Raw genomic sequence first — 16,344 nt, forward strand, 5'->3', positions numbered from 1 at the left:
GCTATATAAATGCCAGGGCTTGTCTGCCGTGCCACCAGACCGACCCACCTCCTGGCTTTGAAAGAAGCCTCGAGCTCTGTCCTCCTTGGGTTTGAGGACAGATCCACTCATGGGGTTCAGAGAGTGGCACATCCCTAGCTCACTAAACGTTAGTCTTGGTTTAAAAAGAAGCACCATTGTGTTCAGAGCTCCCAGCGAATGGGGCGGCAGGCCTGGTACTCCACCCTGTGCCTGGAGTAAGTGAGGCTCTGCTATCTCGCCTGCGGGGATGGCACTTGCCAGCCACCCTCGGGGGCTTCTTGCTCAGTGAGGTTCACCTGTGGGAAAGAGCCCCTGGGGCTCATGGTCCCCTGGGTGGACCGACAGGAGAAGGGCTAGGACAGAGGGGCGCTCCCCCAAGAGAAGTGTCAGCAGGCTGTAACCTCAGTCACAAAGCTTTCCCACCCCCACAAAGAGAGAGGCCCGGTCTCAGGTTGCCGGCACCATTGTTTACTGAGCGGCTCATTCCAGGATCTTGCTTTTGAAAGCACAGTATGAAACTGGAAGGAACTGCTCCAGAGCGGGAGGCGTCGGCAGCTGCTAGTGCAATGATGGCGAACCTATGACACGCGTGTCAGAGGTGACACGTGAACCCTTTTTTTGGTTGATTTTTCTTTGTTAAATGGCATTTAAATATATAAACTAAATATCAAAAATATAAGTCTTTGTTTTACTATGGTTGCAAATATCAAAAAATGTCTATATGTGACACGGCACCAGAGTTAAGTTAGGGTTTTTCAAAATGCTGACACACCGAGCTCAAAAGGTTCGCCATCACTGGCCTAGTGAGACGTAGCAGAAGCCCTCACTGCAACCCACACGTCACCTGGGTGACAGTGAAGTGTCACTTTGGGTTTTCACTATATAAAGAAACAGTTTTCCTTCAGAGGCTGCAGTTCCGCCCTCCATATATTGAAATCCACTCAATCATGAATCACATGATCACAAGCTTCTAAAAAACAATAATTCGGGGCTAATTTTTGTAGATCAAAAGGACTCTGGCAGCTTTGGAACAAATCCATGGACGGTCAGCCTGGGTTTTACAGTTAAGTGTTGTTAGAGCCACCTGCCATAAAAATTTTTTTAATTTCCTGGACCCCAAAACCATGAGAATGGCATAGATGCGATCTTCCTCTTCTAAAGAAATGACATTGAAGAGTGAGGAGTATGAGCACCTCCAAACACCAGTGAGACAGAGCTTGAAATCTTTATTTTTAAAATTTTTTGATTGATATTTAGAGGGAGAGAGGAAGGGAGAGGGCGAGAGAAACATAGATGTGAGTAAAACATTGATTGGCTGCCTCCTGCACTTCCCCTGCCGGGGATCACGCCCAATTCCTGGGCATGGGCCCTGACTAGGAATCAAACCAGCAACCTCCTGGCTTATGGGCCGAGCCCAGCCAACTGAGCCAGGGCCAGAGCTCAAAATCTTGATCCCACTTAGGAAGGCCTTTCCAGGGGGAGGAGAATGCTCAGCTGAGCCATTTGAAGGGTAGACTCTGGTAACTTGAAATCCCCTGACATGTCGCATGCTTCCTGCCAAGTCCCTGGCCTCCTGTTGGAATTTCCTGGGAGTAATAGAACCCATTCTCTGAAACAGTCTGGCCTTGACATCCTTTAAAGCTCATGGTGGTGACACCGGGATCAGGTTGTCTGAAGGGTTCCCTGAACCGAGTCTCCCACAGAATGTTTAGAAAACGTCCTATGGCCCTGGCTGGTGTGGCTCAGTGGACAGAGCGTTGGCCTGCGGACTGAAGGGTCCCCCGGGTTCAATTCCTGTCAAGGGCACATGCCCAGGTTGCGGGCTCGATCCCCAGTTGGCGGCGTGCAGGAGGCAGCCAGTCAGTGATTCTCTCTCATCATTGATGTTTCTATCTCTCTCTCCCTCTCCCGCCCTCTCTGAAATCAATAAAAATATATTTAAAAAAAAAAAAAAGAAAGAAAGAAATCGTCCTATGACCACAGAATAAACCTCATTTTGGAAGTTAGTGTGACATCCATGGAGCAGACTGTGAAAGTCGCAAACCCTGAGGGTGCCCACGAATGTGTTGCCCCTCCCCCAGCGTCCCCTCCACACACGACAGCTCCATCTTCAGCACAGCGTTGCCTGCACCCTCGGCTTCCTCCAGCTGGCACTCGAACCTTTTCCTTTCTCAAAGATGCGAACCTCCTCCTCAAGCAGTGAACAGATGCCTGTTGAGCATGTATTCATCTCCAGGCACATCTCAGTCCCCGCAGCCTCACCGCAGGCTTCACCGTGGGCCTGTAGACTCCCCTGGCTTGGACCTTCTGCCCCCGAATCTTGTGACCTCTCTGGTTGGCATAGTTCTTCCATGCCCACCTCCCTACTACCCCACTTCCTGCTTTTATATTCATTTCTTTTCCTGCGATCTGGCATCTACCCCCACTGCCCTCCCAAAATTACTCCCTCAGAGCAATCCTGTGACTCTTCGTTTGCCTGATCTAATGCCTCCTCCTCTGCTTCAATTTCTGTTTTGAGGTTTTTTAATTTATTTTTTGACGTATTTAACCACCCACTTCTTGGCATTGTCTTCTGGTTTCACTGGCACCTCACTGTGCCTGTGGTTCATTTCCTACCCCTCTGGCGACTCCTGCATCTTCTGGGGAGCCTAAGACTGCGACAGTCCTTGGTGCGTGAGTTCAGCCCTTGACTCTCTCATTTACCTCCTCCACTGAGCTCTTCCAGCTCCTTGACCTCAGCCACCACTTTCATGCTGATGGCTCCAGAATTGCACTGCTGCTGGGGCCTCTCACCTGGGCTCCGCTCCCACATTTCTCCTAGGGGTTCTAGGGCATTTCTTCATGAACATCTCACTGTCACCTCTAAGTTACCGTGTCTAAATGGAAGAGGCCATCCCTCCCTGCCTTCCCCAGGCCTGTTCCCTTTCCTTTGCATGGGAATGCATATCACCTGGCAGGGACTTAGTAAATGCCTTCCCATAACTAAGTGACATGGAATAATAGGTTAAACGGAGTAATTTTATAATCTGTAGACCGCCCATGGAACGTTTATTAGCTCTTTGTAACTTCCAATCCTGAATCAAATTTAAAATATTCTAATGTGCATTAAGCAATGTAGAGCTTTCTGAGCATTTTGGCATGAGTTATCTTGTTAGGTCCTCTCGTAGCATCCCTGTGAGCTTGCCAGTGGAAGGATTATCCCCATTTTTGGATGAGAAAACAGGGGCACGGAAAAGTTCAGTGACTTCCCCAAGATGAAACAAGGACTTTCAAGGAATGAATGGCCACCTCTTAATGGTTTTACCTGCTCCCTGACAGTCAGCAGCCTCCGGTGTATACCTCTGCAAATTTTTTAAAGGGCCAGATGGTAAATATTTTAGGCTTCGCAGGCCATATGGTTTCTGTCACAGTTACTCAACTTTGCCATTTTAGCTTGAAAGCAGCCATAAATAATTCGTAAATGAATGGGTGTGGCTGTACTCCAATAAAAGTTTATTTACAAAAACAGGTGGCCGGGCCTGGTTTGCTGACCCTTGCTCTACGTGAAACTCGTTCCAATTGAGAATTAGCAAGCACACTTCCCCCAGCTGGATTGTTTGAGCAGGTGGTTTTTTTTGGGGGGGTGGGGAGGTTTGCTTTGGAGCCACCAGAAGAACTTCAGCTAACGGTTGTTTTTCACTTCCAGATCCTGTGTCAGAAAGAAGAGTGGGAGAACGGGACTTGGCAACAACCCAGGAAAAACCCACCTCTCCTGGCAGGTCCACTGACAAAAAGGCCAAGGATGACAGCAGGCGGGTGGCTAAGAGCACTCAGGACCTGAGCGATGTGTCCATGGATGAAGTGGGCATCCCACTCCGGGTACGAGTCCCAACTAAGTCCTTTCTCGGCCTCCTCTCAGCCAGGGACAAGTGTACACCCCTGTGTGCATGTGGGCCCCAACGTGGGTTGCAAAGGCCTCGTGAGGAGGGTCCTCACCACTGCCCACTGTCCGAGCCCACTGAGGGCGCAGAGCCTCAGAGCCCTGTGCTCCAGCCTCCGAGCCCACCTTGGTCCTGGGCTCCGCGTGCAGCAGCTTTCCCCAAAGAGGTGCTGTCAGTCTCGTGAGAAAAGGGATTTCACGGTTGAATGAACGTGAAGAAAAGCTTCGTGGAACAAGGGCAGGGAGATTTCTCTGCAGCAGAACTGAGAGGCGTTGAGATGTGCGTGTTGAAGAGGAGAATGTTGCCGGCAGTTTCCCAGTCTCCCCACCCATGGACACGTTATTTACTAATCCATGGAGCAGACTCGGAAATTGTTAGTCCAGGGTTAGAGAGCGCAGGGGAGAGTGAGGCTCAGGGTCCCTGTTCACGGGTTCTGGGAGCAGTTCCCCTGATGGGAGCAAGCCCATCATCCAGCATGAGAGGGAAACTAAGGCAACCACAGAATGGCTCAGAGTGGCCTTGGGGTAGCCTGCCCAGTCCACCCCCCGGTACAGGCATGCCAGCCTCCCGCAGGCCCTCAGGGATTCCAGGGAAGCCCGACTTTTGAAACTGGATTAGGGTGAATTCCATTCCTTGCCATGTGCTTTTCGGTGATTCCCTTGAGCTAGTGTACAGGGTTATGTGCCCGTTGGAGAAGGCTGATAGAACAGCAGTAGCTCAGCCTCCAAAGAAATGTTGTCCAGTCCTATAAAAGAATAGTTGTATAACAATAATGAGAATTATTACTAGTAGTGATCACAGCTACCATTTGCCAAGTGCATTATCTCATTTAAACATCATTCACTTTACAAGGTGGCTAATAATATTGTTCCCATTTTATAGATGAGGCGGCTCTTCCACTCCTCTCCTCACCAGCTCTGTCGGTTTGGACACTTTGATTCATTTTCCTCATCTGTAAAGTAGGAGTGAAGCTATCTGGTCTAACCACCTATCTGTCCCTGTTCTTGTTTATTTTTATCTTAAAAAATAAATAAATAAACATGAGCCCAGCTGTGTGAATAGGATGACCGCTCTGGCACTGGCTGCTATAATGGATTACATTTTATCAAGTGCATTCTGAAGCTGGCCCCATGCAAGGTGACTTAGACACACTTCTACAGAGTAATCTGGGATGGACAGGGCAAGGCCTGACAAGCGAATGTTCTTTGTCTCGTGTATGTTTCTAGGATGTTTTACTTTAGTTTAGTCATCTATGTATGGAAAGAGACTCTGTAAAAATGAAGTTTTAAAAAGTTCTATAAAAAGGGACACCTTTTGAAGTGTATCTTCGTCCACTGTTGTCAAAATCTGTGTCCTGTGGGCCAAATGTTACTCTGCAGATTCAGGTCTGAATCTCTTGGTTTGTCTGTTCTTTCTGAAAAGTCTTGCATTTAAAAAAAAAAAAAAAAAATTTAAGTGTGGGATCACAGGGTGTATAGAATTACGTGAGTTTGGACTTGAGCTGTTGTAATTGTAGAAGTTCTGAAATGTACCAAGATTTCCGTTTCATGTTACTCTTTGCCTTTCTCTTTCTCCAGAACACCGAGAGATCCAAAGACTGGTACAAGACCATGTTTAAGCAGATCCACAAGCTAAACAGAGGTACTGGTTTGCTCTTGTAGAAGCTCTGCTGTGCTCCCATGCTGACTGTTGTGGTGAGGGCATAAACCCCCTTTGCTAGGATGCCAGGACTGGCCCCTGCGGCTTGACCTCATTAAGCGCCAGCCTGCCTGAGCCCAGCAGCCACCTCCAGAGCCAATGGGGGGAGGGAGCACTTGGGTGCCTGCCTCACGTGGGGGATTGAGGTCAGCTTAGAAGTCCTGCCCAGATGTTGTGGGATGCTACAGGCCCTGCTTCCTGCGCTCTGGCATCTGCCTGCCTGGGATGCGAGCAGCTCCAACTTCCACCTGCTTCCAGCTTTAAGGGCACCTCCCCATGTCAGCCCATGACTGCCTTGTAGGAGAGCAGGTTGAGAAAGCACTGAACCGGGAGTTAAAAACTGTTCTGACCTGGAGTTAGTTCCCCAGGACTCATCTGATCTTGGACCAATCACCTACCTCTCTCTGTCTGTCCTGCTTCCCTTCCTCCAAGAGATGTTGCAAATTCTGCCTGTGAACAGCACGCCTTCTCCCCCTGTAAGGTGGTGTTAATATGAAAAATAATCTTCCCCATCTGGAGCCAGCCATTGGCAGGTAGCCCTGAGTCAGTCAAGAGCTGACAGTCCAAAGCCCGTTCACGCTGGAAGAGAAGCGCTTCCAAGTCGGGCCCGCTGGGTGGTAGCAGGTTCTCCGCATGGTGGGAGAGCCCCCGGCCAGTGCTCGGGCAGGTCATAACCCTCCAGCTCCCATCGCCTCTGCCGCCAGTCAGCTGATAGGCAGGGATGCAGCTGCACCATGGGAAGGTACCACGCCTCCCTCAGGCAGAGCATCCTGTCCTTCCGTGTGACCAAATCCAGTCTGGCTGCCTGGCATGGATGACACACACAGGCAAAGAAAAAGCGTCCGGTCAGTGTTGGCCTAAGCCACAAATAACCAATCTCTCTGATTAGCTGTGGATGCCAGTGAAGGTCACTGTTAATTACCCCTGCAGTGTTCAGAGGTGCCCCTCTTCAAACTCCAAATATTGAGATGCTCGTGTTCTGTGTTTCGGAGCCAAGAGTAAGCCCACTGTAGTTGGGTGGATGAGCTCCGTCAGGATGGCGAAGTTAATGGCCAGGTCTCTGATTGGATAGTGCCAATTCCTCTGGTTACTTCCTGAAGCTGATGTCCCTTTCCTCCAGCAAGCTGTGTCTCACGTTTAGCCTTTAGCCCCAGCTCTGGCAGCCCCGATGTGGGGATACAGGCACATGTGTGAAAAATATGTGATTCTGCCTCACCAGCAGTGTGGGCCGCTCATATGTTACAGCTGTTAACTGCTCAACTACAGGTCCCGAACAAAACTGTCTGCTTTCATGGTAGGCAGAGGTATGGGAAAATGAAAACCTCAATTGTTTGCCTTGACTCTAATGTCCACAGCACAAGGCTTGATTTATTTTACAAAACATTTTATGATAGTGTTTTCATTACATACTATTTATTAGCAAACTTTAATATTCTTTGCCTATAAAAGGTAAAAACTTGACGCTGTGTGTTAAATGCCTCTTGCTTTCCGGAGCCTATATGTACGTAATTCTTTGTCAAAGAAAATAAATGATATGGTCTCTTTAGGTGTGTCTCAGCACTTCAGGCAAAAGGACTGGATTTTTAAACGCAGTGTGAATTTCTCTCATATCGCTAGTGAAGCTTATGTTCTGAAATTCAAGGAGCCTAAATTGTGTGTGGATTCCTATTTGTTCATTCTCTCCATTTGTATCTTCCTCTATTCTCTCTCCCAAACCTGCTCCTCTGCCTAGACACTCCTGAAGAAAACCCTTATTTCCCTACGTACAAATTCCCTGAACTTCCTGAAATCCAGCACAATTCTGAAGGTACCATAAACTTAGACAGTGTATCTGTTGTGCTAGCCTTAAATTAATTCTTATAGTTCCATTATAGGAATGAGACTTGGCTTTTAGATTTTATTTTTATAGTCGTTTTTGGTTGGCAAAAATTTTATTTCACTCATTTGCATGATGCGCTATATTAAAATGACTAAGACCTCGCTAATACATTAACCTGTTTTAGGTGTGATGCCCACGAGCTTTAATAACACTAAACAGGTAATCAGTCATTTGAAAGAGTCAGTGGGGGATTGGTCAGTTCCTCCACCTCATGGTGGATCGTTTCAAAATCCACTGCTTCTCTCTGCTACAGAGGACAGTCCTTACACTCCTACCTACCAGTTTCCTGCATCTACTCCTAGTCCTAAATCTGAAGGTAATTAAAGGAAAATCATGTGCCTCTCCCTTTACCGGTGCTGTTCCTTTCTCTCATCCTGGGTTTTTTTCTGGTGGCTAAGGGCTGCCTCCCAATCATTTGCTTCCTCCGACCTTGCATTGTGTGGTGTTGTCTTGCTCCTTGCTGACTGTGTGATGGGAGTCTGTCCAGATGGTGTGTTCATTCTATTTCCTTGGAATCTACATGATGAATGGGGTAGCCAGTGTACCTTAGTTATGATGCTGTGAGCATGTGGAGCTCTGGGAAAAGCTGCCATACCCAGCCACCCAGGGCTTTATGCTTGGGGTGGTCACAGGGTATTGTGGGTGGCGAGGCATTGACTCAGGGAGGCTGTGGATGGTGGGCAGGAGGTAGATGTGCCATCTGTCAACAGAAAAGTTACCCAGTTCCTGTATGTGCAACTAACTCCATCACTAGGACCCTCTTGTCATGGACCCTCAGGGTGTAGCTCCTTGGTAGGGAATTCCCAAAGAGGTATCCAGGTATGAGATTCAGTCATGGCGGGAAATGATATTTCTTGAAAATAAAGGCTTTGGCCAAACTATGAAATATTTCATGAAAGAGCTGGCTTAGAAATTTGGACATGCTGGGGAAGATAGTCACACTTATACCTAGAGATAGTTTTCTCTAAGGCAAAAAGTCTAGGTGTCAAAGAAGGTTCTAATAGACAAGTTCAGAGCAACATCCTGGGAATTATTCTAGTCCCAGGGGTTGTCTGATCTTTGGGGAGTGACCCAGAAAGAGGAGAGAGCATGGGACATGCAGGAGGAAGTTTCCCTCTGTGCTCTCCCAGGACGAGAGGTCGGATGCTCTGACCTTCATCCATTCAGGCAGGGTTGAGCCCTTGCATGTCCCATTCCCTGTCCTGGGGACTGAGGTTAGTGCCATGAATAAGATAAGTCCTCTGTTCTCAAAAGTCCACATCTGGCAGGGAATCAGGCAAGGCCACTCCATCATACTCTGAGCAACGTGGTGGCATCTGCAAAAGCATGTGTCCAAAAGGCCACAGCAGGTCCTCGGTGCATGCCTGCCTGGCGAGTGTTGATGAGTGAAGGCTTTGGACCATGAAGTCAGAGTTGTCTTCTAAGGTGAGCCACCACCTCGGTTCTTCTCTGCTCTAATTAGGTCAGCAAACTTCCCACAGCCCTTCTCACCATTGGCAAAGTCATCCATTAAGTCATTCACCAAACTTTTATTGATCAGTTAGTATTTATGAGATGACACACTGGTATGTAAATACAGCTTTAGTTAAAAGACCATATTCCCACCCTAGCCAGTTTGGCTCAGTGGATAGAGCATCGACCTTTGGACTGAAGGGTCCCGGGTTCAATTTGGGTCAAGGGCACGTACCTCAATTGCAGGTTCCTCCCCAGCCTGGGCCCTGGTCAGGGTGTGTGCAGAAGGCAACCAATCAATGTGTTTCTCTCACATCGATATTTCTCTCTGTCTTTCCCTCTCTCTTCCTCTCTCTCTAAAAATCAATGGAAAAATATCCTCAGATGAGGATTCAAATAAATAAATAAATGGCCATATTCCCTTTTGGGCCTCCCTGTTTTTCTGTGATAATCTTTGGTTTCCAACCATTTCATGCCTCGGGCCTAATTTGAATGAAAAGAAAAGTCTACCATACCAAAGCAGATGTAAAAATTAAAAGCTGATGATTGAATTTTAATCTTTGACCACCTCACTGCCAACAAAAGTCTACTTGGTGTGAGATAACCTAGTCTTTTTATCTTGGGGTACCGAGTCTAGCCAAAAACACTGCTTATGAAACAATTGACTGAGTGAGGACAAGGGGATTTTTTCAGGGTAGTTTTGACTTTTTTATTTTGGCTTTATTTGGGCCTGGGAGCCTAACCCACTCAATAAGGTAGGGTTCACATCTGTAGTAAGTGCACGCCGTGCCTGAAGGCATATTGTCCCGTAGCCGTGGGCAGAGGAGGGGCACCTGGAGAATCCTGTGAAAGGAGCAGTGACACCCATTGAAAATTGCTGTAGGCCTGGCACAGGCAATGCCAGCAGCTGCCACGGTCAGCCTGGCTGTTGGTCTGAAGACAGGGTTTCAGGCTTCACACCCAGAGCTGCCACATCACCCACTGCCACACCTAGCAACCCTGGCCAACGGTGACGTCTCAAGTCAGGCCCATGGGGGAACTAGGGTTATTCTGCCTAAAGGCTTAAACAATAAGGGATGACACAACAACTCTTCATCTATAATTTAGGAAGCAGAAATCCTCACCTAAGAATATTTTTTCCATTGGTTGTTTTTGTTTTGTTTTTGTTTTTCAGAAAGAGGGGAGGGAGGGGGAGGGAGGGATAGAGACAGAAACATCAATTGGTTGCCTCCTGCATGTGCCCCGACCAGGGCCAGGGATTGAGCTGGGACCTTTCATTCCTTGAGCCAGTGCTCTATCCACAGAACCAAACCGGCTAGGGCCAGACGTTATTATTTTTTATTTTCAAAGACCAAAAAGGAAAAAATTCATAATACCCAATATGATTAAACTTGAACACAAATTTCTAAGAAAGTCTTCTTCCCTGGAGATCTTTTAAAAATAGGGTAGATTTCATCTCTTGCCCACGCTCCTGTCTAAATGACAGATTCCTCCGAGGTAGAGCACAGATGCATTCAATTAGATGAGGGCTTTTTACAAGTGAGTGAAACGTTTGACTCGATCACTTTTGAAAGTCGTTTTTTTAATTTTAATTTTTGTAACTAGTAAGAGATTCTCTGGCTTGTGGCTTGTGCCGTGAGCCCAGCAGGTCCTCCTCAGCCTGCCCTTGGTGCAGCTCCAGCCCTGCGCCTGCACACCCTTCTCAGCGTGGGCAAGATTTATGCCGTTCAGGGAAAGGTGTTCAAGACAGATTAGCACCTCACAGAGGCTCTACCCCAGGTTTTTAATGAGCAATAAAAAATAGACAGCTTGACTGAGAGATGTGAGCCCTCATTCCAGAGTTCATCCCCCGGGGAGGAGAGACAGTTGTTGCTGCTGGTTTTTTGTTTTGTTTAATTCAGAATTTGAAACTTGCAATAAACCTATCAAAACCTGGCCTACAGCTGCCGCCGCTGTCTAGATTCTGGTTGTTTATACAGTGTAAAAAAGACATTTCCAGTGTCTCAAAGCTGGTTCTCCTGAATAGTAAAGGATCACATGAAAGTTTGTTTATGCTGGCTGAGCAACCTTCTTTTTCCCCTCACTATGGTGCAAAAGTAAACTTCTGGCCAGACTTTCAGAAGATAAGTAGGATTAACATGTCTTAATCAATGAGGTTTAAAATATCCTTTTAAAGAAACCTGTAAATTCCAACAAGGAGCAGCCCCTTCTGATTGCTTTGTAATCTTGGAGCGCGCTCTACGGACAGGAACAATGTGATGTTTGCTACTCCTTGTTTCATGAGGCAGTTGGGAAGAATAGGGCTAGGAAATTTGGGGAGAGTAGAATGAATTCAGGAGACTTATTTCCTGTCATTTTACTACATTCCCTGGTCCTTAGGAAGCTAATAAAAAATAATAATTTACCAAAAGTCCTTTGGGAATAACTTTCAAAGAAGGCTAAGCAAATGAGTTTTACTTTCTTTAAGAAAACAAACAAACAAACAAGCTTTCATTTCACCCCCTTCCTCCCCATCATTCCTTCCTCTCTGACCCAGAGTTACTTGCCTGGGAATTACACTCCATTCTCTCTCTCAAAAGCAAATGTCCTTTCCTTGCCTCTGAGATACCAGCAAGTCAAAAAGGATTGTGGGGGTGGGGAGCAGGGATGTTGATGGAGCCCAGCATTGCCCCACCCTCCGCTGCACCCAGACCCTGGAGGGGCTGCCAGAAGGAGTCTTCAGACATCCTGCCCAGGGTTTCCTGCTAAAGCGGGAGCGAGAGGAACAAGCTGTGGAGAAACCGCTTCCGAAACGCCCCTTCCCCTCCTCCTCCCTTCTGCTCTAGGAAATAGCAGGCTGGTGGCCAGCACCCCAGCAGCTCACAATCAGAATCCTATTAATAATTAATAGTAATAGTAGCATAGCCACTGCGATGACTGTGCCTCACTGTCCTCTGTGGAGCCCCTACCAAATACCAGGCTCCGTGCTGAGTGCATCACCGTCGTCATGTCATTTCATCTTCCCAGCAACCTCATTCTACCAATAGAGGGTGTGAGGCTCAGAAAGATTAAGTGATTTGTGCAAGATCACACAGTAAGTGGCAGCGCCAGGGTTTAAACCCAGGTCTCGGGGGCCCAGCAAACATGGGCTTTTATGCACTCTGTTCTGCTGCTCTGCTGCTTCCCGTTCCTCTCCGGCTGTGCTCTGTGTTCTTGGTTGGCCCCCTTGCCCAAGGGCTCTCTGATGCCTGATTCCAGGCGTCGGGCCTGCCCTGCTTCTGAGTCATGTTTCCCGGGCTGAGCCGGTGTCTCCCGGGACAGTGCCTGGGAGTATGAAGTCAGGGAAGCTCCCTGACACCCGGCCAGGACTGAGAACCACTGGGATGGAGGAATGCCACCCTTTCCACCCTCCAGAAGAGGAAGATACTCGCTAGCACAATTTGAGGGATTTGGATATAGAATTAGAGTGGGGAATACAGATTCAAAAATTCCGTGGGTGAAAATAGAAGATATTTTCAATTGATGCCACCAAATAAGCAGTAAAACCTCGTGGTCCGTGGCCCGAGAGGACCCCCTTGTTCGTGTCAGGATGAAGAGCTACCACACCGGCCAGGGGTGATGTCCCCTTGCTATCCGGGGCCTCTGCCGCCGCTGTCAGGTGAATCATGGCCACTGCCACCTCCTGGCAAAGTGACTTAAGACACCATCCCCAAGACATCCCCAGGTCGCGGTGACGCATCATCTCCTACGGGTCTGTCGCCTTGAGCTTTTCCCTCAATTCTCGATGAGGATGCACTAAGGCAAGGATTTAGGAGGCTGATTTTCCCAGTCACATCTATATTTGAGTTAAAATAATCCCCTGCTGGCCTTACAGGATTTCTAAGAATAGCCTTATTTTGCTTGAGTTCAAGCAAATCCTTCTATTGTGAAGATGCCTGGCCAGGATCTGTGCCTCCTGCCCCAAACTCTAGCTAGTACTGCCCAGAGGAGGGGCTGAGCCGCTCCCCGCGGTCACCTTTGCTCTCCTAGCTAGAGCTGCCCGAGGCCTCCGCCTACAAGCACGGGAGTCTGACGGCCGCAAGCTGGTGAGACAGTGGTGGACTCCCTTCCCACCTTCAAGGGCCAGGAATGCCCCAGGAGATGAGGTGGTGAGTCTTTCTCCAGCTTTCACTCCTTTCCTGTTCCCCCTCCTTCCGATTCTACTTTTCCCCGAATTGGTCTTCTATAGCCACTCTACACCCTGTATTGATCTTTGTTCATCCCTTAAAATTTGATTGCCTTAAACGGGGACCTAGGCAGCTTGAGGAATCTTCCCCCCAAGATCCCTGGGCTACTGACCAACTTGCCCCGTTTCCTAGCTTGTAAATTGTTCCTCTTCCCTCTGCCCAGATTTGGTCTCTGCCTCTGCATAGGTCTTTCTTCTTCTTTGAATCTTTTTGTCGGAGGTGTGTGTCCTCTCATGTGACCCATTTATCCTCTTTCTTCCTAAGTGTGTGGGTTAAAGTAGGAGAAAGAATTAATTTGAGCAGTGGAAAAAGACTGTTAAAACAAGCTGTTGATATTGAGAAATAATTTGAACTTTTCAAGGTCTAAGAAATGCATAAAATTGAAACTTAATTGATATAGGCAAGTGATTATGCAAATACTGCTTTTGGCCCATCCCATTTTGGTCAATTACATAATTTTTATAGAACAATCGTTCTCAACTAGCACTTTTTCCAGTGTCTTTAAGGTTGTCATTAATTCTCCAAGAAAGTCTTTTTTTAGAAGTTCATTTTTAAAGTCACTGTGGTTGAAAAGGCAATTATGTGCCTCCTGGCAGTGTAAGAGGGTAGCTGTTCCCAGATGCGCCTGCAGGACAGACTGCCAAAGCCCAGAGCGGCGTCGCGGGTGTGTGGACATCAGAGCCCAGCAGGGTCTGTGGACCCTGGAGTGAGCTGTCCACCCCGTGAATCCCCTCAGTGTTAGAGCTTCCTGGAAGTGGCTGGCACAGGAAGTTCTGAGCATTGCTGCCAAGGTTTGATGTTTGCAGCTTTGAGGGGCACAGTCAGCATGTGGCTCCACCACGAGCAAGAATCACAGGATCCCGGCTCAGCTCAGCCCACTATGGCATCGTTTTAAAAACCCTGGAGAGCCCAAGCCGATGTTGCTCAGTGGTTCGAGTGTCGGCCTGCACACCCAAGGTTCCTGGGTTCAATTCCCACTCAGGGGCACGTCCTGAGGTAACCAGTTGATGTCTCTCTCTCTCTCTCTCTCTCTCTCTCTCTCTCTCTCTCTCTCTCTCTCTCTCTCTCTCTCTCTCCCTCTTTGTCTCTCTCTGTCTCCTGTTGGCTAACCCTAGTATATAGACATACAGACAGGTAACCAGTTTTCCCATTCACTGCCATTCTGAACTTCATCCCCTCTACCCCAGTGTGGACTTAGCCTGCTAGGCCTGGAGAGCAAGAAGCAGCAAGCGGGAGATGTAGCAACAGTGACTCGGTTTTACCCGTGTCCCTGGAGACCAGCAGGAGGAAAACTGAAGAGTGGTGGGGTAACGCAGCAAACTTGCCTAAGTGTCACCAGGGAGGGGACGATGCAGAAAAACGGAGCAAAGGCCTCAAGGTCTGGGAGGCAGGCCAGGACGCAGGGCAGGACTGAGTCGCAGAACAACACTCTCCCTTGTCTCTTGCATGATATAAATTATAAAGGAATAGCCACAGTTTCCCCCGGGACTGGGCAGCTAGGGAGGGTGAACTCAGAACAAGGCACCCATCCCTATCTCAGGGCTTAGAGGCGGCCCAGGGAAGTGGAGTCAGAAAGACGTGCTCTGTCTCTTACTGCGAGGCTCCAGGCACATTTCCTGACCTCCCTGGGCCTTAATGTCCTTGTCTGTATGTGAGATATTTATGCATTTCCTATTGCAGAGATTAAGTGATACTAGTACATTACTGGCTGTTATTAGGCACTTAATAATGGGAGCTGCTATTATTTTTACTCATAAGCACGGGTAAAATTTCTTCCATTTGTTTTGCAAGACTAACATAAAAATTTAAAGAATAGATTATATGTACCCTGGATATTCAGATGAATTAGTACAACTTCAATTTGCCCTCTTAAAGGTTTGATGAACTGAAATCCACATGCCAGACTTGGATCCCATGACCACTGGTGGGCAAGGTTTCTTTCCCCACCTGCACCAAATAAGAAATAGCTTCAAGCCAAAACCGGTTTGGCTCAGTGGATAGAGCATCGGCCTGCGGACTGAAAGGTCCCGGGTTCGATTCCGGTCAAGGGCATGTACCTGGGTTGCGGGCACATCCCCAGTGGGAGATGTGCAGGAGGCAGCTGATCGATGTTTCTCTCTCATCGATGTTTCTAACTCTCTATCTCTCTTCCTCTCTGTAAAAAATCAATAAAATATATTTAAAGAAAAAAAAGAAATAGCTTCAAGAACATCATTCATTCATTTTCTCTGTTGCCCTCACCCCCATCTTTCCTACTTCTGCTTTTCAAAATACATTAATTGTTTAACACTCCAAGCTATTCCTTTCATCTTATAAGAACTATTTCTCATTTTCTGTTAACAAATCTTCTAGCCCTGGCTGGATAGCTCTATTGCATTGTCCCATACACCAAAAGGTTACAGGTTCAAGTCCCAGTCAGGACACATACCTAGGTTGTGGGTTCAATCCCCGGTTAAGGTGCATGCGGGAGGAACACCTCTCTCTTTCTTTCTCTCTCTCTCTCCCTCCCGCCCTCCTCCCCTCCCCCCATCTCTTTCCCTCTCTCTTCCTTCCTTTCTTTCCCTTTTCCTCCCTTCCTCTCTTTCCCTCTCTCCCTCCCTCTAAACATATGCTCAGGTGAGGACTAGAAAAAAAATTAGAAAAAGAATCTTCTAGAAATCCACATTAGAAAGCTCTAGAGAGAAAATATTTTTAAAGATCTCAGGGTTTTTAAATTTTTTTCTTTGAATCTTTAAGTGCCTTTTTCTTCCCCATTTGCTTCTTACCTCAAGAACAGGTAATAGGAATTAACCCTCACGTTACCAGTTACAGAAAGGCTGTAATTCTCCACGGTTCAGAGAGATGCAGAGTTTTGAGCTAAAATGCTAGACTGGATTTTAAGCACTGTGTACATTGGTTCCCAACTAGGCTAATTTTTCATTTGACAGGCATGATTTTTCCAGTCAAATGCCTCCAATCAAAGTTGATTTTTAGTTTTCTTTGACATCATAGCATTTTATCAGTACAGTAATCAGAAGTTCTGTTTAAAATAAAATTCTTCAAAATATATATTTCCAGATGCCACTTTATCTCTTCTGGCCTGTTCTCAAAAGTTAATGACACTCACCCGCTCAGCTTATAGCAGGGAAAGGCTTGGCTGTGTTGATAGAAGTAACCTTAAGCCCTGTTC

General features: G+C 47.4%; 1 protein-coding gene across 29 annotated transcripts in view; it reads left to right on the forward strand.

Moving 5' to 3' along the window:
* Window positions 1–16,344, forward strand: part of SORBS1 (sorbin and SH3 domain containing 1) — a 119,344-nt gene that overhangs the window by 39,582 nt on the left and 63,418 nt on the right. For 17 of the 29 annotated variants that reach the window (XM_036336528.1, XM_036336511.1, XM_036336521.1 and 14 more), the window contains 2 exons: window positions 3,707–3,879; window positions 5,519–5,582. In XM_036336528.1, coding sequence (XP_036192421.1) covers window positions 3,707–3,879; window positions 5,519–5,582 — 237 coding nt within the window. Of the gene's footprint in view, window positions 1–3,706; window positions 3,880–5,518; window positions 5,583–7,371; window positions 7,447–7,771; window positions 7,835–16,344 lie in introns of all 29 variants that reach the window. The other 12 variants (XM_036336507.1, XM_036336508.1, XM_036336510.1 and 9 more) reach the window with 2 other exon arrangements.

This window comes from Myotis myotis, unplaced genomic scaffold (assembly GCF_014108235.1).
Source record: "Myotis myotis isolate mMyoMyo1 unplaced genomic scaffold, mMyoMyo1.p scaffold_m19_p_15, whole genome shotgun sequence".
NCBI lineage: Eukaryota > Metazoa > Chordata > Mammalia > Chiroptera > Vespertilionidae > Myotis > Myotis myotis.